Source organism: Athene noctua, chromosome 18 (assembly GCF_965140245.1).
Source record: "Athene noctua chromosome 18, bAthNoc1.hap1.1, whole genome shotgun sequence".
In the NCBI taxonomy this organism is placed as follows: Eukaryota; Metazoa; Chordata; class Aves; order Strigiformes; family Strigidae; genus Athene; species Athene noctua.
This window is the reverse complement of record NC_134054.1, coordinates 4,917,144-4,941,871: the sequence shown is the minus strand read 5'-3', so window position 1 is coordinate 4,941,871 and position 24,728 is coordinate 4,917,144. Positions and strand designations below refer to the sequence as shown.

At 40.8% G+C, this 24,728-nt stretch overlaps 2 protein-coding genes across 4 annotated transcripts; both read right to left on the bottom strand.

Moving 5' to 3' along the window:
- Positions 1–226: 226 nt before the first annotated feature.
- On the bottom strand, positions 227–5,646 carry CD7 (CD7 molecule). Its single transcript, XM_074922365.1, has 5 exons — positions 5,640–5,646; positions 4,477–4,815; positions 2,768–3,115; positions 1,328–1,434; positions 227–337 (listed from the first exon to the last, which is right to left on the bottom strand). The coding sequence occupies exons 1-5, from the start codon at positions 5,644–5,646 to the stop codon at positions 227–229; spliced, it is 912 nt and encodes a 303-aa protein (XP_074778466.1).
- Positions 5,647–9,977: 4,331 nt separating this feature from the next.
- Positions 9,978–21,610, bottom strand: LOC141967842 (uncharacterized). Of its 3 annotated transcripts, none has more exons than XM_074922019.1 (6): positions 21,434–21,610; positions 16,913–17,076; positions 15,761–16,072; positions 14,141–14,284; positions 12,993–13,148; positions 9,978–10,961 (listed from the first exon to the last, which is right to left on the bottom strand). In XM_074922019.1, the coding sequence occupies exons 2-6, from the start codon at positions 17,007–17,009 to the stop codon at positions 10,942–10,944; spliced, it is 729 nt and encodes a 242-aa protein (XP_074778120.1). In that variant the 5' UTR covers positions 17,010–17,076; positions 21,434–21,610; the 3' UTR covers positions 9,978–10,941. The 3 variants fall into 3 exon arrangements, with proteins under 3 accessions (XP_074778120.1, XP_074778122.1, XP_074778123.1); XM_074922021.1 differs by lacking the exon at positions 21,434–21,610 and adding an exon at positions 19,754–19,833; XM_074922022.1 differs by lacking the exon at positions 21,434–21,610 and adding an exon at positions 18,757–18,831.
- Between the last annotated feature and the right edge of the window lie 3,118 nt (positions 21,611–24,728).

Sequence of the window (24,728 nt, the reverse complement as noted above, 5' to 3'; positions counted from 1 at the left end):
GCAGGGTACCTGCATTTCTCTACATTAAAAAAAAAAAAAAAAAAAAAATTTACAAGAGATCAAAAACAGAAACAGTTTTGGAAATGAGGCAGAGTTTCTCTTTCCACTGAAGAAGATAGGTGATAGCATTTTTTTAGTTCAGCTACTGCATCAGGTTGCTAAGGCAGCTCTCAGAGAGACCTGTAAAGGAATGATCGATCCACACACCATCCCAGCTGGCAGAAGCTTAACTGTCAATGGCATAAGTGTTAACTGTGACCAAGGTGCCCCGTCTAGAAGTGTAAGACATATCTTCATATACTGTATTTTGTTTCTTTTTCTGGAAGTATTTCTTCATCTACAAAACAAAGCAAACAGCCATTCAGAACAGAGCTTGAAAAAAACCCAACCAAGGAGTCGATTTATAACTTAGGAGTCCATCTGTTTGAAGTGGAAATGTACTTTTAAAATTCCTCTAATGAGGTTTTAAGGGATTAGGTGGAAATTGTCAATCTATTTATTTAACTTTCTATTGTCAGTCTGATATAATTTCACTAAAAGTTCCTTCAGGAGTTGGACGTTACTCTGGCCCCACCAAAAATAAGGCTTATCCTTAGTTTGTTACTGATAACATGAGATATCAGTTCCACAGGGCCACTCAGCTTTGCCAGAGTGATATACTACTGGTTTTTAGCAGTACTGAAGCCATATGTGGAGGGATGAGATAGGAGCCTGGCCTGTGAATCATACTCTGCTAATTTTGAGTAATCTTTATGGAGCAGAAGGATCTATCAGAGACATAATTTCTGGTCACTTCATGCAGAATATGAATGTAAATAATCCCAGTAAAGTAAAAATTACTGTCACCTTTTTTTCCAGGACAAAGCAAAAATGTTCTCCTACAGCTACTTTCAGATATTAGGCTATTTTATGACTTTTGTTGTCCTCATGTCCCCCTTCAAGTATTCTCTTACATCTATTACAAGATTGTTATATACAACTCCATTCCCACTTAAAAAAAAAAAAAAAAGAAGTAGCAAAACAAAACAGTGCTCTGTTCAAGGAAATACATACAACACATGGCTGCGCTGTTGACTGTGAGGTTTGTTATCAAAAAAACAAACTATTTACTAAGAGTTACAGAAACATAAGTAGACATGGCCTTTACTGCCAACGCTTTACCGCTGGGAGACGTTAAACAAGGGCAAAGAGGAGACAATAGAAAGCCGTGATTCCTTAGGTTTATAGAACATTTGCTTGACTCAGTCACTATTTACAAATAATATCAAAGACACTATTCACTCAACCAGGATCCAGTTTTGCTTTGGCATGGTAATAGTGTACTTACGTCAACACGGTACAAGATGCAGCATGTCAGCACAGAAACCAGTAGTGCTACCACGATAAGACCATAGAAGCCCCAGGAGTTATGACTGCAGTGTGTGTCCTCCACTTCTGCATGTAAAATTAATTATTATTCTAACTATGAAGAGGTAGAATTCTATTTTTATTATGTAAAAAAAATATTTACTGGTCAGCAAGAAATCAGATATCAACAGCATGCTACAGAGCCACATCTGTCATCCCATGAGCATTCTCACTGGTGTTCCCTGTGCTCTTCTAGAGGCTGGTGACAACTGCAGGTGGCATGTGAAGGGTTGGTGAGAGCACTCTACAAAGTCAAGAACTTCCATACCACTGATCAGAAGCAGGACCACACACTCATAATGGAAACAAAAAGTGGTTTACTGCAGTATTACAGCAACACTGAGGGCTCAGCCATGAGTATATTAAATAACGGCTAGGTTTGCAAGCAGTACAGACAGAAATAGGAGGCTACTGTGATCTGAAGTATATACAATGAGCAGAATAGTGCTAGTGGAAAGGGTTACAGTTCTCTAAAAACATCAATTAATCCATATCTGAATAACGTAGTATCTGGTAAGCACCCCACTTCTTTGACGTGCAGATACAATTTTCCCCAACTCACCAGTTATGACTGGTGGTGTAGAGTGAGACAAGTCTTTTTGGCAGTCTGCAGATAGATCCTTTGTAACTCTTAGGGTCTATGGAAACCTTATTTTAATTACCCAAAGGTCTTATCAAAGCCCAATGCACTGGGTTAAATTGCACCAGGAATTTCAAAATCAAGCACTGTATTGCTGGTTTGTCTTCATTTTATCAAATGGCTACACCATCATCCTGAAGAAAAAGAAAAAACCCTGTCTTTGGAGCATATGCTCACAGTGTGCTCAGTGAATAATGAGAGTGTGCGAGATCATCTGTGCTATTATCTGTGGTACTTTGAGTAAATGCCTGAGGACTTGTTCTGTACTCCCCAGTGTGACCTATTTTTAAACACAAAGACTTGCTATGGGGATCAGTTTATAAGACATTTATGTCACATTAAGGTCAAAGAACTGATGCTAAAAATACTGATTCATTTCCCAAAACTGACAGATTATTCACAGACACATTGAAGTGCTTGTTGTCTGATTTTGACCTTTTTTTAAAAAACATATGGGGTTATAGCAAAATTTCCCTTTTATAATTCCCCTCCAGTTGTACAAGGCAGGTAGAAACATAGTGCCTGTTTCTGTGTCCTAGTATCACAGGGTGCAGAGGAGTCTGACCACACTCTCCAACCTTTCCCAAATACTGGAAGAAGTTCTAGCCATGGATTAGTGCTTTAACCTGTTCTGACTGAAGTTCTGCAAGCTTTTAGTCCACCTTTTGTATTGCAACATGCCTACAGTCATTAGCGATTAAACAAGCAAAAGGGCAGTACCTTTAATCAGCATCATGGTGCCGCTTCTATTCACAGAGAGGAAAGAGAAATTTTTCACCACCCCAGCGCATACATATATATCACTGTCATTTTTCTGTAGGTTGTGTAGAGTTATCACTATTTTCTTTTCTTGCTTTGAATATTCCAAGCGATTAGCAAAAGCAGGAAAGATTGTTGAATCATTCTGACTCGAAACATATAGCACTCTCTCAGGTTGCATGTGAGTCTTGAGCAAGTAGATCCCTTCATCTTCATGCGAGCTGTTCAATGCACAGGTAATGCTGATAGACTGGCCTTGCTGAGGATTGACATAGAGTGGCGACTGTTCAATAACTCCAGTGGTTTTAGCTAAAAACAAGAGGGATTAATGGCTACCACATACTTAACAGTGTATTTTAACTAGAGAGCAAATACAGAGATCAAAGACAGAAACAACAGACCACTGAAATGTAGATAAAAAAAATTTTTTTAAAGGCTATCTTTATGCGTGACTTGAGAAGAAAAATATATTTCAGTACACTCTGGCATGTTTTCCTGCCCCTGGAACTGAAAGTAGGATGGACCAAACAGGTTTACCTGGTTAAAAAGGGTCTCCACCTACCTAAAAATATGTATACTGAACTCTTCTAAGGGAATCCAGCTTCATTAGCTTGCCCTTGAGACATGGATCGTTACCTGCTTTCTCAAGTGAAATTAAGCCATAGAAAGATCAGGGGACTATTGGTCTGGATGAAAACATACAACGTGGGTGCCATCAATGTTGAAAATGGTCTTCAAAAAGCAGTTATTAATGGCTTGCTATCCAGCTGGGAAGACAGAGTTCCTCTGAGGACAGACCCTGTTCTTTCTGACATTATCATTAACGTGGGTAAGCGAATGAAGACAGAATTTATCACATTTGTATAAAAGATAATTCTGGGAAGGTTGCAAGCATTTTAGAGAAGAGATTTAGAATAAAAAAGATATATAAGGTAATTTAATAAAATAATTTGGAGAAACAGTACATAATCAACAAGATGGAATTAGTCTGAGAAAGCAGTCAAGAAGCTTGACAAGAGGAGCCTAAGGAAGAGCATGATAAGTTTCTTAGATATAAATGACTATTACTGACCCAGCAATCAGTTAGGTTTTGCATGCCTTGGGGACAGGAAAGGAAGAAAACCCTGTAATTTTTGGTAAAGATGTTTCAGATTAGATGGTCTCATCAGAAGGGTAGATACATAGAGGAATAAGCTGTCAAAGAATATTGTAGACTCAACCCTCATCCTCTTCTAATGAAAAAAAATAATAAAAAAAAAAGAAAATAGACAGAAAATTCTTTCGCTAATCAAAAGCGACTGCAACAAGGAACATTTGTGCCCATTCATCAACTGTTTGTTAAGAAGAGGAGAAAACCCACATCTCTTTATCCTGATGCCCAGCTTATAAACCCTGTCTAGCACCAGCTTCCCAATTATTATCAATTTGTCATTTAAGATGAAATAGTAAAACCAAGAAAGATTTGCAAAAATCACTACCAAACTTGCTTTGCTAGTTATTCATAAAGATTTGACTGTTTTGGAAAGAGCTATGAGTCCTCACTGTTTCTGAACTGCTGCGGCAACCTATGACTCATGTGAAAACCTGTAGCTAGGATTAAATTAGTCCTGAATTGATGTTCTAGGGGTTTTTCTTTTAATATATATATATATAAGGTGGAATTGCAATACCTTTCACCAGTACTATGCTTGTCTTCCCATACAGCTTTTTGTGATTGCCTTTTCTTTTAATATACTTAGTGCATACATAGATATTAGAATCAGATTCCTGTACATTGTGCAGAGTTATCTTGAGATTCCTTCCTTCCTTTGAATATTTGGTACGATTAGCCAAAGCAGGAAGGATATATGAAGCATTCTGCTTGGAAACTTGTATCACATTGACAGGCTGTATTCTAGTTTCCAAAATTGTTACCACTTCATTTTCTGAACTTTGCATTAAGCAGGTTATGCTGATGGAGTCTCCTTCCCAAACACTGATAATGTCTGTTGACTGTTCATTTTCTCCACCTAAAAATAAGAAATGCAATTTCAATTATAACATCAGAGTTTCTCTTGATTTATTAATATAAAAGTAGTTTTCAAAATCAACTACTCTGTCAACAGAACCACTCTACAAGACTGGCCCTTAGTCTTGCTATCCTGTATATACCATCTTGTCTGTCCTGAATCCTATAATGCCTTTCATGACCATTGACCTGTGCAACTCAATGTCTCCCCAAAACTTAAGAGGCATTGGCAAAAAAGTGACTTCTGTAATTCATGCAAAAAATTTAATCTGCTCTGTAGATTCTCAGTATGACCCTATTAGTTCTCAGAATACAAGCTCTGTTGAACTCAGCCCAACAATTGGAGCTGGTTGAGGATCTAAAACTGGAATCCAAATGTTGGGGTTTTTTTAGAAAGAAGGCTTTAGCAACATCAGGAAACTGGATAATATAGCCTCTTAGGAAGAGAACTGCAGAATGTATAACTCCAGTCTATACTAAGAAACAAAAGGTATAAAAATATGAGACCCTCTGTGTTCTCTAATGACCTTAATATCAAAAGAAACTGAACAGTAAGTACTTATGCAATGAATAGCAAGAAACAGAGGGATCAGATGGGAAACACCTGAAAGAAAGTATATTAAAAGCAAGAGAAGAAAAATTAATAAGAGTATTTTATATCTAGGACATAGTATAGAAAGAGCAGAATTATTCAGTGTTGACAAGTAAATTTAAGATCCTTACCTACTTAAAACAATTTATTTTAATAAGGGAACAAACACAGAAGTCAAACATAGAAAGACCAAATCATGGGAATTTAGATACAGTATGTCAGTCCAACCTGACCAGACATGAGGACATTCCTCCTACAACACTTAGAGAAGGAATTAAGCAACTCATGAAGTGTCAGCAATTACCTTCCAAAGCCGCAGAGAAATGGGGTAATGGAGAAGACTGGAGAAGTGCAGACTACTCAGCCTTTACAAGTGGGGAAGGAAAGCCTGGGAAATTCATCTCCATCAGCTTAAAATCAGTACTTCTAAGCTGACCCACATTTACATGATCTAAGAACCCACACAGCTCATGACAAACAGTTGCAGCCCATCAATTTCTTTCTCCAAAAGATCAGGGCAGAAGTTCAAAAGTTAAATTATATTTGCAGAAATCAGTGTTGGCTCCTCAACAACCACTAACTAAGGAATGGCAAAGACTCAAAATATTCTCACCAGTTTTACTGCATCTTCCTTTCAGACATGTTGATTTAGAGACAATATTTTTTTCTCAAGTCACCATTCTTTCTAGTTATTGTCAGGGATCATGGGGGGAAAAAGGGTTAACTCTCTGGAGACATCTTTTTTCTCAGCCTGTTCTCCTTAGAGATTCACACTGTTTTCCTCTTGTACTCTTAATAGCTACAGCAATATTCAGCAATGAGTATTTTTAGTAAGATTCTATTACATCTTCAATAATTATGTCCCTAGTAAATATCAATATTCCTTTCTATCCAGCAGTGGGCTCCCTCTGACAACCTTAACAATACAGATACAGTTCATGTTGATTTACTGGGGAAACAACGTCCACTCTTTCTACAGAGAGTAATTTCTATGTAGAAAAGTTGTGATCACAGTATTTTTTCAGGTTTTTTTTCTAAAAACTCATTCTGTAATTTCAGAGAATGTTTTTCAAAGTTCCAACTCATTTTGCTAATGGTGAATTTGCCAGGAACCTGACTGAGACAATAGAATGAGGGGAAAAAAAAAAAAAAAAAGAAAATACTGAAACTTCTGAAATGTAAGAGAGTCTATGTTATACATACCGTTCTGGCCAGGGAAGCATGGGAGAAGCAGAAGAAAGAGCAATGCAGTTAGGAGATGTATCCACAGCATTTTCAAAGGTCTTTTTAGTTATTCTCTATTATCTGACTGATGAGTTTAAGACCTGAAGAAAGGGTTGCATACATGCCAGAATTTGGCCTGTTTTCTTCCAGCTACATCAGCTGCCTAATAAAAGAAGTTAGCAACATGCTTCTTTTGCCTTTGTATCACAACAAATGTGACAGAGAGGGGGAAGAGAGGTTTCTCTTGAGACATGCATCTTGGTTTTGACTTCACACCTAAAACACCCACGGTTTCCTACTTCTGAACAACCCCCAACCCTGAGGCCACAATTAGAAAGAGTCTCTATGAAGAGCACCTACCTTCACTTTACAGTTAACTGAGAAAAGGTAGGCTTAAAGTCGCTCTTCATAGTGCCAAAGTCAGGCAGCTGTCTCCCCGTTGTGGCCTTACTGGAAATGTAGGCACTTGGTACAATCAATTCAGTCTGTCAGTGTTCCCACAGCCTTAGCAGGCTGCCTGTTGGTGGTTGCAAATGCAGAAGTCTTGACTTTGTAAGGAGCGAGTAGAGGAGAGATGCTCCATTACTTCAGGTAAAAATTCAATTACCATACAAACTCTGCTCACAAAACTAAGGTTTGCTCTGCATCTTGGCAAAGACAATGTGCATAATTTCCAGGCAACAGCATGGTATGTACCTCCCATGTGCCTCCTGGCTTCACATTTAATAACACATTCTGTAGTGTCTGCAGTACACGAGAGCTGCTACCAGCAAAAGGCAATCTCAGCTACAGTTCACACATAGCTCCTGCTCCCTCCCTGACATGATGAAAAACATTTCTTGCAGGCACTGTTCTCTGTGTGAATACATAGGGAAATAGGGTGTTCCCAGAGAGTTTCCTGAATGCTTGAAAGCTTAGAAATTTCATCAGTTATCATAAAGATAACAAAGTTCAGGAAGGTTGTGAAAGGAGCTTTCAATTAGCGCTACAAAGGCTCACTACTGGATATAAAAACAGATGCCAGGAGACATCTCTTATTCCCTGTCTTTGCTTTTGCAATATTTAAGAAGTGAATCATGACAATACTACTGGATTTCCATGTTTGGAAATCATGTGATGGCGATGCTTTGTAAAGGATATTAACATACCAAATAACAATATGATCAACACAGGCTACCAATGAACAGCCAGTTTTTAAGATATTTTATTGTGATGCGTATAATAACACAAAGAAAAAAAAAATCATTAAAATGACATTTTGGCATCATCCACCAAATTATGGCCACAATGCAGTTGCTTGGAACAAACACTGTAGATCTTTAAAGCTATTTATAACAGTTTTCCGTGAGATCTGCAATGACTGATGTAGCAGCACCACACAACTCACGAGGGGTAAAGTAAAACATTTGGTAGTGATGCCTCTGAATATCAGAATCTGCATCAGTAGAAAGAAGGGATGTCGAGGAAAGTGTGCTTGAGTGAGCCACAAATATTGGTCTGTGACTTGCATCTCACAAATAATTTAGCAAAGCAACTTTCATTGAGTAGAGGTGTCTATTTAATGTTTCTTCTCAAAACATGTCCAGCACTCTGGCCCCAGCTGGTCTTCAAGAGTAGAAATTGAATCTGCACATCATTAAGCCTGAATCCCTCAAGTTAATACAACGCGAGTTCTCAAATATCACTTTGTCCCTTTTCCAAAGGGCACAAAACCTGAGTTTATACTGAAGCCACCCAGTGTCAGCCATTGATTTGAACACCATATATACACACACACACACAGATTTTTCCACACATATACATAGACACATCTGGTTTCTCCTTAAAAGGCCATTGAAAAGAACTGCCATGGCCTTCAATTTTAAGACACTATTTTTCTGTGTATAGGGAAATAACGTGCACATCACTGGAAATGTCCAGAAACACAGTACACAACTTGATTGCATAAGATGGAGCACTTGGCACTTCCTCAAAGGCACCCACAGTAAAGACTTGCAGTGGAGGGAAACAGAACCAAAAGCAACACCCGTGACAGCTGCAGCGGGGTCAAGAAGTGAAAGGCCCATACCCGATTTGAGTGCTCCTTTCCCAGGCTATAGCAGCAGATATATTATTTCCTTTAAAAAAGATGGCTTTTATCTCAAACAATCTTCTTTCTCACTCCTTTTAGACACAGCTCTACTCTGGTGAAATCTTACAGCAGTCCTGTTCCGGGAAAAAAACAACCAACCAAACAAACAAAAACCAAACAGAAACTGCAGCTGTGCTGAGGTGCTGTATAAAGAGGAAAAATCTTTTTCCTTCTGTCTCTAAATTCTTGCACAGTCTGGACTCTTCACAGATAATCTTAGTTTTTGCTTATTGAATAAGCATAATATTCATGATGATATAACAGAGTTCACAATTGGATTTGTCAAAATAACATACTCAGTAAATACTTAAAAGCATTTGAATAACTGGGGTTTGCCATCTTTTCATGAAGTTTTGTCTGTATTTCCACCACATGAAAACTGAAAAAGCAAAATCCAACAAATGAACTGAGAGTTGAGTTAAAATGGTATCTTAGGTCAGCATGAGTGTAAAGCCCACACTGGGGAAGGAAAAAAACACAGCCCATAACAGCACTAGTCTCCTGTGCCAAACAAGCCAAATTTAAGCACAGAGGCATTTCTCTATTTCTAAAATTAATTAATAACATATTTTTGGATGTCTTTCACTATGAACTTTTCCTTTAGGTTTAATTGTAGCAAATTTCAAGATTCACATGATATTCTACATCCTTTGAGATTTTCTGCTAGAAGTTTCAGCTACGGGTTTATGGGTGATTAAACCATGTAAAAATGACTCAGGTACTCATACTGTTTCATGGATCTGCTTTTCCAGCTGTGCTGCTGCTGATTTTTGCTCAAAAGCCTGATACTAGATTAGGTCTAATGCAAACATTTGAGGATTTATTCAAATCAAGCGTGAATGATAAATCATTCAAAGATGACCTACTGCCTGTGAACAACTAAATGGGGATCCCTGCAGTGCAGTATTCATTACACACTGTCTGCACACAGGAGACCCAAACCTGTCTTCAGATGCGGAAATACTGTAGTCTTCTGGTAAGGAAGCAGAACAGAAACATCAATATGCTTTCCTATCCACTGGAATTACTGTTGAAAGTGTCCCATACTAAAATTGCCAGTATTATGTCCTAATTTATCAGGGAGATTGACATCATAGTTCCTCCACGCCCCAATGCCGTTTCTGAGGGAGCTGGGTATAGCCTTCCTGTCCACCCCTGCACGGGAGGAAGCGTGCTGACGCAGAAGTCCCAGACATAACTTATACGACCAATGTGATCAAGTTAATGCCACTTTATTAAAGGATACACAGCGATTTATAGACCACCATAAAGCACACACGCAGCTACTTGATTGCTAATAAGCTGAAGCTACTTGTCCACACGCCCTTTTGCCCTCTATGATGGGTCCCGGTGCGGTGTCCACGCGCCGCTCTCCTACTAGGAAAACATCTTGTTTTCCACAGTCCAGCTTCCTTATCTTTTTGCTACACACACAGTTTCTCAGCCCCTTGGCCTTGCAGGTGTTCTTCACAACAGCCACAGCCTGTTGTTACAGTGAGGCCAACTCGGTCTGGATCGCTCTTCATATGTCCGTTGTTTTCCAGCCATTCCACAGAAGCGCACAGAGGAGATGTCCTCAACACACAGGTGGTTGCACAATCAAATGTCTGTTCAAAAGACCAAACCCCTCTAATTCAACTAATCAGTCATTGGTACAAAATGCTTTTTTTTTAGGTCTAGAGTCCACCTGGGAATTAAAAAAATAAAGACCTATGGGCATGCTATCACATTATGAAATGAAAGACGTCCGGATTTGGCACATCCTTCCTGAGCAAAAACACAGCTCTCTGAAGAATTTCAGATGAACAGATAGTTTCAATCATGAAAACCGTTGAGAGAATTCAGCTGGTGTAAACCTGTGCTGCTGAGTGAGACACACATCTTGCGATGGCTGCTGTCCTCAGTGAAGTACCAGGAGCGGATGGGAGATCCAGGGAGCTTCTCGTGTTGCTCACGAAGGCCTGGAGCTGGACAACTGTGGCAATCACAGTCCTGAGTGAACACACAGATTTGGTGAAGGTACATTTGTGAAAACTACCGTGAGGTCTCGTATAAAATGAGCTCTGTTTCTGTAGCTGAATACTGTATGTCGTTACTGAGGAGTACGCTGCTGGCACAGGCCTGGTTTTCTCATATGTAGATGTTCTTCAAACAGGTGCAAGTTTTTACATGTCAGAAGCTCATTTGTCTTCTCTAATAGCTGCAGAATTGAAAGAAAAACATCTGTGAGGTCAAAGGCACAAGTTGATTTCAGTGAGAATTATAATCCAATTGCCTGTATTTAGGGTTGGATGTCTGGAGTGCAATGTCCTCGGGGCAGCTACCCTGTCCTGTCTGCTACTGGACCACCTCTTGCTCTGCAAGGTGAAAGGATTGCAGCTTCATTGCACAGCAAGTACATGGTGTCTCTGATGAAACCCTGCCCCGGTTGCTGTGGCTGTCAGCCTTTGCCTTAGAGCCGCTCTAGGACAGGCTTGAAGCATCACTGAGCATTGCAGCACAGGGCAGGACCTCAGGGGAGCCACTAGGAGTAAATTTTTTACCTATCACACCAATATACCTATCAATATGACTTAATGTAACGATTGCAGTGAGGCCAGCATTGCCTTACCTTTACCAGGTTTTGCAAGAACTTGTGCAACATATATTTTTCACAGATAACCTTTTGTTTTATCTATCTGTAGATGTTCAAACATCTCAGCTTCTTCCCATTGGCTTCCTTTAGATTTACTAGACTGAAATAGGCACCTTCACAAAGTAATTAATCTGTTTCATCTTAAAATCATTTTAAGGTGAGATGAATCATTTTCTTAAGACAGCTATTTCTCCCCAGTTGAAAGGGAGCACAGTATGCAAATCTTATGCTTTAACTAACTTCTAACCACAAATTAACCTTAAAAAAAAAATCAGACTTAGAAATTTAATTCTTAGATTCATTGAAACAACCAACATCTGTTTCTAAACAGTAACTGAGAGGCGATGTCTCAGCTTCTGGCATTACACAAGGTTCCATAAACCCTGGAGCCAAGTTGGCTACAGGATATAGTGGGAAGCTGTATGTCAGGGTCAAAGGGAGTCTGTAGAAGGGCGTAAATGATCAACACATGCATACTGGAACCACTGCAAAGTCATGTAGGGGCTAAAATCTATTGACTCATGCTTGATGCAGGGAAGAGATGGGCATCCACTGAACATGGTCCTAGTAAACACATTGAGTCCTTCACTGAACACCCTCCGGCCATTGTAGTAATGTCATTTCATCATTTACCATAAATTAAACCCCTGAAAGTCCTATCTGACCATTAAAAATCTGATGGAGCACTATGACACATCCTAGGAGAACAATAGCAAAAAGTACCAGCATTAGCAAGGATTTACTTAGAAGAATTAAAACTAACTTGCAGTTGTTTTTTTCCCCAATTTATATTTATCTGAAACTCCTGAGCAACTCACTGGTATCCATTTCAAACAAATCCACAGGTCTTGTGTTTTCTTCACAAATCCCCACCACATATGTCAGGTGTGATACTTTGCTATATGACAGCACAGCTGCATCCCAAGTTCTATACTCTGTTACAGCACAAATATTTCTGAACTAAGAGGTGGTTTAATATTATCTCACTTTAAGAATACTGTAGTATCTGTGTTGTGAGGGAGGAGGGAAGAGCAGAGGGCAATACAGAGGAAGGCAGATCCTTCCAGAAGATTTTATTCACATGACTCCCTATTTACTCCATAGAGCCTATCCCAGCTCTTTCCATGCCTGTTTGCAAAACAAACTCCCCCCTTGGATGTATCTAGGAAAATATTCCTTCTTAAATTGAAATTGGCTCTTCAGTGGGCAGAGCTGTGAGTGGGAACCATTCACCTAAAAGACCTGTCAGCCCACATCTGGATGTCCAGCAGTCTCCTGGGCTGGCACATGTCTCTGCAGGGGAAGCTGCACAGAGATGTTGCAGTCTGAGACTGCCGAGGAACTGGATCCCACTGAGCGAAGGCTGAGCGGTGCAATCGCTTGGCTCTATTACTGTAGCAGTGAGGAAATGTATTCTGTACTTATTTTTCGTAACAGAAACCAGCTGACTGGGGACTATGGCACCAAATGCAGAGCTGGAGTTCATACCAGCTGTTAGCCCAGCCTCCCCTTCACAATGAATATCATTTAGCAACTTCATAAACATGTTATGGAAATGAGATCCAGAAAGAAAACCCTGTACGCTTTTTCCATTACCAGTGCTGCTTGCAAGGCTCATAAAATGTAGAGCATCTCGACGATTTCTGATCTGTCGAACACAATATGCTGCTACTGCTGCACAAACCCCAAGAAACAGTACCAAGATGATGATGCCAGCTCTGCTCTCTTTACTGATTGAAAATTGAGGATTACCTGGAGAACAGAAAAAAGTAAAGAGAGTCCAAGTGAATCAAATTGGTGTGCCAAGAAATGAGTGTGCCTCGTAAGCAGCACCTAGGAAGAATTGGCCTGGTGCTTCTGCAGTGTACCCCAAAAAGCTGATAATGAGAGAATGAAGTGGTGAATGAGAGAACAAATAGCCTCTGCCTTAGGATACCTTAATGAAGATACCTGTTACAAAAGAAGGACTCTATTAACATTCAAAGCTAATTCTTGACTCCCCGCCACAACAGATACCTTTGAACATCTCTCTCATCTGAAATAACCAAAAACAAGAGGCACGAGACCTATCCTTAATGATAGGTTCAAAGGCCACTAAGGAAATCCATTTTGACCATTCTTTAAAGACCTCAGTGCACAGGAAATTAAACATATTTATATCTAGAAAGGTTATTTTAATACTGATCTAGTTTCAAGTTAAATAATAGAATCATCCAGCATGCACTCCAAAATTACAAAAAAAACCCAAACAAAAAAACTTAAACCCAAACAACCAACACAGCCAAAAGTGAAGATCCATATCCCTACCAAGGAGTCTCCCCAGAAGAGGGTAAGTAGTGTTTACTTGTCCCAAGCAAAGATGCCCTGTTTGTCCATAACTTAAGGAAGACGTCAGGGATTTCTACAGTGGAAGAAATTTGGATATAAAAAATACTTGTATATAAATGTCCTCTTAGTCTAAAGGTGAAGTCTCATTTACCACTTACTGGTAAGTAGAATTCTTGGAAACTTGTTGCATGCCCATCATGTACCCCATTCCCTCAGCATCCCTGTATCTATAGCTATATAGCTACAGTTACAGAAACCTATACCTATGGATCTATGTGTCCAGGACTGGGCACCCACACAGGCTAGGGGAAAGTCTGAAAGTCTACCTGCAGCCCACTCGCATAAAACTCTGTTCACCTCAAGCTGTAAGGGCGAAACTCTCAAAACAAACACACACGTGAAGAGATTGACCTCACCAGTGATGTCAGTTGTTGATTTTTCCTCTGACATTCTAGTGTAGCACTTCAAAGGGGAGTTGGGCACTGAGAGGTTTATCTCTGCTTCACAGCAAATTTTATTCTCCTCTATAATGATGTCACCCCTCCTATCTTCTGAGGAAGCTGAAAGATAAAAGATTTTTTAATTATAAATATGGATCATTTATAAGATCTTCAATCAAGGGTTAAAAAGGTTAAACAGGTTAATAGGTTAAAAAAGAAGATCCTTCATGTACCACAAAAAATTGAAGATTGCTACATTCACATTTAATCCACCAACTGTTCAAATCAACCAGTCATCATTTAGATTTTCTTCTCACTAAAGCTGATGAACTGTTCTGTGAACCAGTAATGGAAATCTTGAAATCTGAAGGCAAAAAAGTTTTCACATGTAACCAAGAACACCAAAAAATTTGTAAAAAGCTTATCATTATCATTTTGCAATTAAAATCTATTTAAATAATAATCATGACAAAATTTTGCAACTCCTTTGCCCACAGGAGCCAAAGAAGAGGAACAAGCAAGACCAGCAGCTGTATTGATCTCAGAGACCCCAGAGTGTATCTCCCACCTAGCCTGTGTGCCACTGTGCCATTATATAACTTATTCGTAGGAAATGTAAAGGCCATTATCTTGAAAACTCCTACCTACCTACATATCCCACACACAGCACATCTACCTGTTACTATCTCATGGAACATAGGCTGCTAATTCTACAGCAATTTCCAGTTTTCACTATGGATGTTTTGGTGTCACCCAAGCTTTACACAGTAGTAACAGCATGTAGATATTTTGCAGGGGTAAGCATGAATCCAGGAGAGAAGTGTTTACAGTGGTCAGAAATTAAATGTGTGAGCAACTGTTAAGCTGAACAAAAGCACAGATAAGTTGAGAATTTTTTCTTGTTTTATTCTGTCAGCAATAAGATTAGAAAGGATGTGCTGAGTCTAACGAGGGAGGTGATGAACGCCGCTTTCAGAGAATCACTTACAGCCAGGAAGACAAAACCGAATATATATTCAATCAGATTGTTAACTCGTGAAATGTCATCGACTTGGATGGAGTTCAACTAAATTACACCTGTGCAACCTGATCCACCATGAAATTTTGCCCTCTTGAGCCACTTGCTACATGTACTGACTGGCATTTTTATCTCTGGTTTTGGCAGTTTTCTGAGAAAATTGGAAGGATATCTCCTGGTTCTTCACTGATTTTTACAGGAGAGCAACACAGAATGGCTCTTCAGGCTAGACTTGGATTTCAGTGTGTACTGACTGAGGTAGATGGGATTTATAAATTGCAAACTGGCACAGATTTTGACCAGAATTTCTCTTGCCAAAAAAAGAAAAAAGTATCATCTTTATAAATCAGGTAACATGTATTTATCTGAATATCAACTAGTGTAGTTTTAAGCAGTGTTTGACCTGAGATAATTTTATTTCTGTGAATGACTTAATGACATTTTTCACAAAAGAAACTCCTTTTGACGTGTCAGTTCACTCATGAACCTCACTGTCTGCCCAAATATATAACAGTTCAGTTTCATAACCAGAAATATGCTTTCCATATGCTGATAGCCAGGCTCCCAGTGGAGCATACCTCCAGAATTCAGGATGCCACATGACTCTCCGACTCCCACAGCTTTTTCCCAGACAATGGCATAAACTCCTTCAGCAGGAGTATTTTCTTGCTGAAAGCACATAATGATGTGTGTTGCAGTGGTCACCAACTGAATTCTTTCATTTGAAAACTTCTCATTTTCCGTTTCACCAATTTTTATAAAGTCTTCATAATTGGATAATTTGCATATCTTGCTCTCACAGTCTTTACAGTGGTAGACTGTCACAGATGTTTTGCCAAAGGAAGATCCTTCTGTTCGCTCAGCAAGGACACCACTGGGCATGGCAACATCTAAACGAGAAAACAAAGAAAAATTATTTTCTACTAGTTTTCTCCCCAAACTTCTGGTGTTAGAGAATGGGATGAGTTTTGATGGAAAAACCCAGTCATGGCTTAGAAGTCACTGTCTGCCAATGGGCAATTTTTATTTGGTTCTGGGCCCAGTCCCCAGATTAATTTGAGAGGTAGAAATATGACATAATACCCACTGCTGCCACTGGAGTTTTAACTAGGAAGCTGGCATCTTAGGAAGTGAGTTGAAAGACATTTCTCTTGTTGTTCTAAGAGGTTCTCTGCCCAGACAGGCTCAGATGAATCATCTTTTCTTTCCTTTCCAAACTCCTTGGCGCAATCCTATCAGGTATATCTCCAGCAGCCGTCTAGATCCCAGGACAAATGAAGTTCACAGCTGCACATCAGACTACATACAGCTGGATGCAGTGTCCCAGGTCACTGCCACTGATTCACTTTGATATTCCTGCAGGTAACAGTTTTACAGCCAAGCCAAAATGCACCAGCAGCCTGGCTGAAGTGCTGGAACACACCGGGGCTGGGTGCTGAGAGCTGACAAAGTTGTTTCACTCATTCAGACTGCCCTGGTAAAGAACCAGTGCTTTGAGAGAGGACTCACCTCATCTGACTTCAGACTGATACAAAAAGTTATCATTCCCGAGTTAGGTGATTGCAACAGGTCAAAGGAATCAACCTTCACCTTCTTGATTCCTTTTCTCACCTTAGTGGTTTTGCGCTCTTAGTTTTAACTGGACATGACTGAGCTTTCTAATAACAGCTTAAAAGTTTTTAGCTACTACCATGCAGTGAAAAGCAATGAGATTGAACAAGGAGACTCACTCGGATGGGGGGCTGCAGTGGTCAGAAGCAGGAAGCATAACCCTGTGAAGCAGGGAGAGTCCATCAGGCTGCCCCAGGTGCTCGGCTCCAGAAGCATTGCATGCTCCCCGAGATCCTCCACGATCCCAGGGCAGGATTACCAGGATCCTTTCTCAGTCATCTCCCTGTTTGGACATTAAATATAGTGTTTAGCATCTTCTATCTTTCTTCTTATCTTTCTCAAGTCAAAAAGAAAACAACTTCCAGGCCAAGTGCGTAAAGCTTCTTCTAGCCAAGATAGCAGGAATACAGGCAAAGAAACACTCATGCTGCTCAGCTGCTACGGCACTCTGAGACGGCTTTTGCAAATGCCAGACTTAACCCCTTTCCATCCCTGGGCCAGTCATGCCAGTAGACTTGCTATAGGAAAAGTCTTTCTGAAGGGAAAGGCAAATCCCTCCTAAGCCAGTTGAGCAAGAGGCTTCATGTCCAGGTCCTCCAGGCTCCTCCAGGCAGCAACCCTGCACCCATCACTCAGTAGCAGATGCAACAAATAACAGCTTGACTTGCTGTCGCTTCCAAAACACACAAAAAATTACACGAGAGATGTTTTGTGCTGAATGAGTGTTTTGCTTGACCTAAGATGAAATAGTTATTGTCAAACTGAATTTTATTTTTGATTTAGAAGACCTGACAGGAAGTTATCTGTTCAAGTTAAATGAACAAACAAAAAAAACCTTAGGGTTTTTTTCAAAAAAAGTCTTGAATTTAATCAGAAATTCATCCTCATTCATTTCAATGAAACTATCGTGAATTTGTGAATTGTGTTTTAATAAAACACAAGTTTCACTTTCTGAAGGAAAAAAAAAAAAATCTGGAAAATTCACCTAACTTTTCTCACTAGCCTAGCTCTGGAAATCACAAACTGCTTTGCCCCTAGGAGCTTTCCGTTAGAGGCTTTCATTAAAACAACCTTTTTGGTATGTCACTTACCCGAGAAGAACCTTGAGGAAGTTTCCAAATGAATTATGCATTAATTCCTAATTATGCATTAATTATCCACCAAAAGTTAATAGCTGCTTATCTCTCATGATCTGTGCTAGTCTAGAGCTGCTGAGAGTACCACCTCGAGTCCCAGAAACAGATGAGACAGGAGGAACACACCCCACAGCATGAGCCCTTCCCAGCTGCCCAGGCACAGGAGGCAGTCTTTGAGACTGTCTGCAAAATTTCCTGTGGAATAAAATCTGGGGTCCCTCCACAGTGCCCCAAGCTCTCGACACCCCCACACAGGGCCCAAGCCCAGGAGATACTGAGCTGAGGTCCTTGGGGCTGCTCCACAGACACCCACAAAGGTGCAATGCATCCACTCTCACTTCACACCACACGAGGGACGTATTCTTCCATTTTATGCACAGTGCTCCTCCCCTAGACAACCTTGCAAGAATTTCTTCTTGCCCCACCAAGTATTAACAGCATTGAGAGTATCAAAGGAGCTCAGCATCTTTTCTCATCCTCCTTCCATAGATCTAAAAATAGTTCCTATGGTTTTGAGTTTTGGTGGAGTTTTTTTTCCAAAAGCAGATCAGTCAGTACCAGGTCACACATTACTCAATTTACCTTTTTTCCTGCTTTGCAAAGCACCAGTTAACAATGCCTGTCGTCCGTCCCCCCGTCCCCGTCCCCCCCCCCCCCCCCCCGTGGATGAGTGCCAAGGGACTATCATCCACCTTAGAATCACTGAATCATAGAATCATTTAAGTTGGAAAAAACCATTAAGGTCAAGTCCAATCATTAATGTAACACTGCTGAGTCCAACACTAAACCATGTCCCTAAGAACCACATCTACACATCTTTTCAATACCTCCAGATTATTATACGTCTGTCCTCCTCCTCCTCCTCAGAGCATGTTCACCAGCCTGATGCAGTTCTCACAAACCAGCTGCCACACATCTGGGAGAATTATTTGCCCAGATGTTAAGGCCAATAAATTTTTTTCCTCATTAGTTTTTCAGTAGTCTGTATCTTCTGTCATCATTCATTGCCTTCTCTTCTCTTCTGTGGTCTCCTTGTCCCTCCTCTCATTCTGCTCAAAGGGCATCTCTCTTCCTCTTCTCTCTGGTGACATTCCTTCCTACACGCCCTCCTCCCTTCATTTTCAAAAGTTAGAACACTGTCCACCAACTGTCTGCTTCCTCCCACTGGTGTGTCTTACAATCCTCTTTTTTTGGCAGGTTTCTGAGATTCTTCAGCTGTCTTGGCCACCTCCTGCCATCAGTTTTAAACTTACTTTAATAATAAAACACTGCAATCTAAAACAAACCACATTTTGGATATAAAATATTTTTCATCAAGTTTTTTGCTTGCTTGCCTTTCTTTTCAAGGCAATACAAACCTTCATTTTTCAGAGCTACTGAAGCAATGCCAGACCCTAAAAGGGGATCAGCTGCAAGCAGCAGATGAGTAAATTAATAACCACAAGGATCTGGAGGTCCTTCACCAAACTCCAATCATTGGTAGCCAGTTGATGAGCTTTTCCTCAAGTCAGACTTGACCCCACAAACAAGCCACCCTGGGATCGCTGGCAGGAGGAAGTGGATTTAACCAGAAATCAAAAGTTGTAGAGCCCTAACAAGGTCTTCTGGGTTTGGTTTTGAAAGGATCTATTTGAGTAATAATCACTACCTGAAACTATCCTGGTTTTCCTTCTCCCATAACTTCATAGCAAACACAACACAATAAACAACTCCAATATTTATGAAGACAAAAAAGTCAGTCATAAATGCAATAGGATCATTTCCACCAGATCCTCTCTCAAAGTTAAAAGCTTACAACCTGGAATATTCTGGTTAGACACTTACATTTTGCTACTTCAGCACAAATTAAACCAGCTCACTGCCTTTCCAGTGTGCATCCTCAGACGTACCACCCTCTGCCTCCAGCACAGCCCAGCTGAGGCTGCCGCTTCAGCGGGGACCCCCATGGTGACAAGCACAGAGCTGCAGCAGGGGGTCACCCAAAGTCCCAGCCACGGAGATGGCAGAGCAGGGCAGCTGTCCTGGAGAGCTTAGATGTGCTTCTCTCTCCAGCTGATCATGAAGTGCAGTCATGGACCCACATCCACTGCTGTTCTCCAACTGTAAACACAGGATTTCCCTGCCCCTTCTCTCTCTTCCAGCCACACACCCTGTGGGTCTGTACCTTTATCAGCATTTTAGTATATGGCTTATATGGTCAGGCAGAACCACCTCGGTGAAATAATGCAATGCGTTGTCAAAAAAGATTTATCTGATACCTGAAGTGTCACATGGAGAAGATTCAAATTTCAAACAGCTTGAAGAAAATTATACTATTGAAGGAAGTAAGGAAGTAATACAATAAAACCCAAAGAACTTTAGAAGATCCTACAGATTTCCCACTCTAAGTTCTTTTCTAGAAAAGGAGTACAATTATATAAGAGCTAATTTTTGTATTATTTTTACTATGTTTCCCTTGTTAATCTGTTGAATACTGCTCTCAACAAGCTTTTGGGGAAAAAAAAAAAAAAAAGGCAAACCAAAGCCACAGGAAGAGACAAAACAAGTATTCCCAGAGTGAGGCTGAGTGCAGTTTGTTTCCACAGTTCCAACAAGCCCGTGCAAAAAGCAATCGGCTTTCTGTGCTTGAGCTGAGAAACCTCTGCAAAGATCCTGAAAGTACACAGCTTCCCAGCAACTGCTCTTAAAATTTTTTCCACAGTAACCATTAGAAAACACTGCTAACATTTTTATTTTCTGCTTACAGCACATTAACACGAGTGCAAAGAACAGTTTCCCTGGTTTAATCTCATTTATTTTAAAACCAATATCCTAACTGACTGACGCTTTCTGTTTTGGCTCTCTGTTTTGTTCGGAACCCAGAGCCACCAGGGTCCTCACGGGTCCCTTTTGGGAGCAGAGCATTAGACGCAGGGCAAACAATGCACTATCTGCTACAGTTTGGGTGACAGCTTCTCACTGAAAAGCAGGAGAGTTGTGAAGATTTCTACTGCAATGCTCCTGGCAAATTATCCTTTATTTGCAAATAGGACAAAATGGTAATTTTAGAAAAGGAAATATTAGCAAAAATGCTAAGGAGCTATAAGCAAAAAAATAAGGGTTAATTAAACATAGGAAAAATTATTTGGGAATTACAGGAAGATGCAAATGCTCTAATAGATTTATTCTATTACTTCTGTGGTCACTCACACTTTTGTAAAAGTGCACCACTTCTTGAAGCTGTTGGGTTTTTGCATTCACACAAGCAATGCAAAAGCAGAGCAGAACTGCATGAAAGTCTGCGGTCAGTGCTGTAAAACGCAGTGTTATTTATTTAGCAAGATCATGCCCACAAGTAATTCACATTCTTCCTTAGGGAGAAAATGTTTAACAGGCTAATAATTTCCCTTCTGCCGCAGTGCCTGCTTCTAAATGCCTACTTGAAAAGAGGAAACGGCAAGAATTTCTAAGACAAAAGACTAGCTGTAAGAGAGGACCCCTTAAAGAAGATGACAGTGCGAGTACCTCGAAAGTTGTTTGTGTCAAAGGAAGCCCTTGTGCCACTTCGCTTCCCTTCTCCATGTCTCTGAGCAGCCTTTCCAGCTCCCAGTTCACTCAGCTCCTCTTCCAGAGCCCTGCAGAGGAGACAGAAGCGACCTAGATCCCAGAGAAAAAGGCACACCACTGGCTCTCCCTTCTTTAAAGACAGCTGGATTTTCACTTTCACTTCCTAAGAACACAGCACAGGGTTGTCATTGAACAAGGTAAGTCCACTCTACTGCACAGGACTCCAAGCTGGAAAGCATGGGAAAAAAAATAAAATAAAATCACACAGCCCAGAAAATCTCTGAGGAACCTGTTTATGGGTACCTGGGTAGTAAATCTGTTTCTCCATGTAGTGAAGCAGTGATGTGAACAGACTGGATTTGAGATCTGTGCCTTGGTCTGACACTAACATGCCATGCAAGGGGTCCCAGCACAGGGGTCAGTGTTAAAAGATGACCCTGCCAACACATGCATGCTTCCACAGCCCTTCTGCTGTTTGACTATGCCTGTTACATAACCTGGCATGAGCTGTCGGGATCAGAGGGAGGTTAGAGAGTATCCACAACCCTCAGTAAATCAAGGAAAGCCCTCTAATTCCCAGACTTTGCCTCTCAGGTAAAATAATGCTCATTAGCCTTAACAAAGCACTTTGAGATACTACAGGTATTCTTTTTTCAGTGGGCCACTTTTACATTTGCTCTTTAATAGAGAAAATGTTATTTATTAGCTCTGAATGAAGGACCTGTTTTGCAGCATTTCACACATTCTGGTCTGCAGTGCTTCAGCTTGTTTTCTCTGCAGATAAGGGCTAGTGGGAGGCTTCTTTAAATGGCACCTTCCTTATTTCCCTTATCTTGTACCCTTCCTTCAGGTAGGGCCTGCCCTGACCTAGAAGGATCACATCCAGCCTGTATACAAGGCTTCTAGATCTCTGGAGAAGTTCAATATAAACATCAGCAAGTCAAGAGGTATATGCCTCAATTTCCAGGAATGAAACACAAGGTGATGCCGCCACTCTCTCAGTAGGTCCCAGGACTGCAATTTTGTCACTACAGTCTGCCACACTGGCTCTCAGCATAGTCCTTCCTTCTCATACATTTTGAAGATGGGACAAAAGTGTGAGTTCATGAGTGCGATTTTTTTGAGGGAGAAAAGTAGGATTTCAGTATTCAAATTGCTCTGAGGTGCATGTCTAAATATATAATTGAATATGGAATAGACTTACTCAAAAGCTGTGAACAGACCAGTAAATAAGATTTGTTGTATATTGGGGAAGTAGAAAGACACAGACTCAGTATAATCCCTATGCCTCTGCTGCCAAAGTTTTTTTCCAAAGAGAAATGAGGAGAAATACAACAACGTCCTCCACAGTTAACTCCAGGAAGGGATACATCTGTTTACCCTTGCAGGCTTCAAACAATTTTCTATCCAGGTTTACATTCATTCTTCTGAGGAACTCTATTGTAGACAGAAAAAAATTAGGATGATACACTTATGCATGAAGACTCTCCACCCAGCATCTTTAAATCCTACAATCCCAATCAGCAAAACAAAGTACTCCAATGCAGTATAAAGACCCAAGAAGCTTTATCTGTAATGACATTGAAACAAGCATTTTGAGAACTAACCATAAACCTAGAGATTTTTTAATGTAACTGTGAGGATAAATCAACATGCCACAAATAAGAGACGCGAAGCAAATCTGAATGACAGCAAGGGATGAGAGGTACTGTGCCTTCTGTCAGCTTTGTTGGGAGGCCTAATTTTGTGCATCTTTCTGCACTGGTAGCTTCTGACTAGTTCAAACAAACACATAATAAGAAAGAGTCATGACAAAACCATAATTAACCATTCTCAAAGAGTTACATTTCCAGACAGAACTTAAGGCCTTGCAGTGGCCCAAGAAATCATGTTGGGTATGACTGCCTACTCAGAAAGAAATCTTTCTCAGATCAATATTTGTTTCCCACACCCACGAGTCTCTTGAAGTAGTCAGAAAACATCACTAGGAAAAAGAATAAAGACTTTTCTGCTCTTTCTGAGCAGCTCATACCATGTTTAGCAGAGAAAAAAGGCTATAGGTTAAGACAACAGCTCTCTAGAGACAGTAAGTGATAATGAGTTCAGGGAGCTGTTCCAAAATTCAATATTGTTACAATAAGCCAGTCCAAGCCCAGCTGTGCAGCCTCTATTGGAGATCTTTCATTTCCTCAAGCATAAGGCCCTTAATGTTCTTCCTAAAACACACTGCTCTCAGAAAAACACGCACCACCAGTTGCGCAACATGGTTCCCACACGTTAAAGATATGCTTGTCTAGCAGTCTCAGTCTCTAGCTCCTAGGTAGAATTGCTACTCATCCATAAGCAGCTCAAAATAAACTGCTGTTGAGACTTTAGGAGGGATGCCATCCACACTGCCCTGCATGGCAGAGTTAGATGGGGCTACTAGAAATGAAAGTGGGGGGCAGAGATGCGCAGGGATATAAAAGCACTGAACTGATGAGATTATTTATATACCATAGGACATAAAGCCAGCACTGAAGAAGAGCTTTTAGTGCACACAAAATAGCCACCTGCTGTCACAGAGCTTATCCTGGAAGCTGAGATTTTGCCTGTGGTAACCCAGTTTGTCTCCAAGACCTGAGGGAAAGTCAGAGAAGTAGTGTGACATTCAGGGTACTTGGCAGAACTGACAGCACAGGAAGAGAACCCCACAGAGCCAGAATTGATAGCCAAAACCTACTGCTGGGTCAGCGTAGGTGGCCAGGAGGGAAATGCTGCACAGTACTGAAGGGTTGTGGTGGGTTGACCTGGCTGGGCACCAGGTGCCCACCAAAGCCACCCCATCACTCCCTTCCTCAGCTGGGCAGAGCAGGGACAACGTGGCAAAAGGCTCATGGGTTGAGATAAGGACAGGGAGATCACCCTGCATTTACCATCGCAGGCAAAACAGACGACTTGGGGAAATTAGTTTAATTTATTACCAAATCAGAGTAGGACAATGGAAAATAAAACCCCCAAACCTTAAAAACACTTCCCCCCACTCCTCCCTTATTCCCAGACTCAACTTTGCTCTCCATTTCTCTCCCTCCTCCCTGCCAGTGACACCAGGGGGCAGGGGCAGGGTGTTGTGGTCAGTTCATGACCCAGAGTCTCTGCCGCTCCTTCCTCCCCAGGGGAGGACTCCTCACACTCTCCCTCTGCTCCAGCGTGGGGTCCCTCCCACAGGAGACAGTCCCACCAACTTCTCCAACGTGAGCCCTTCCCACGGGCT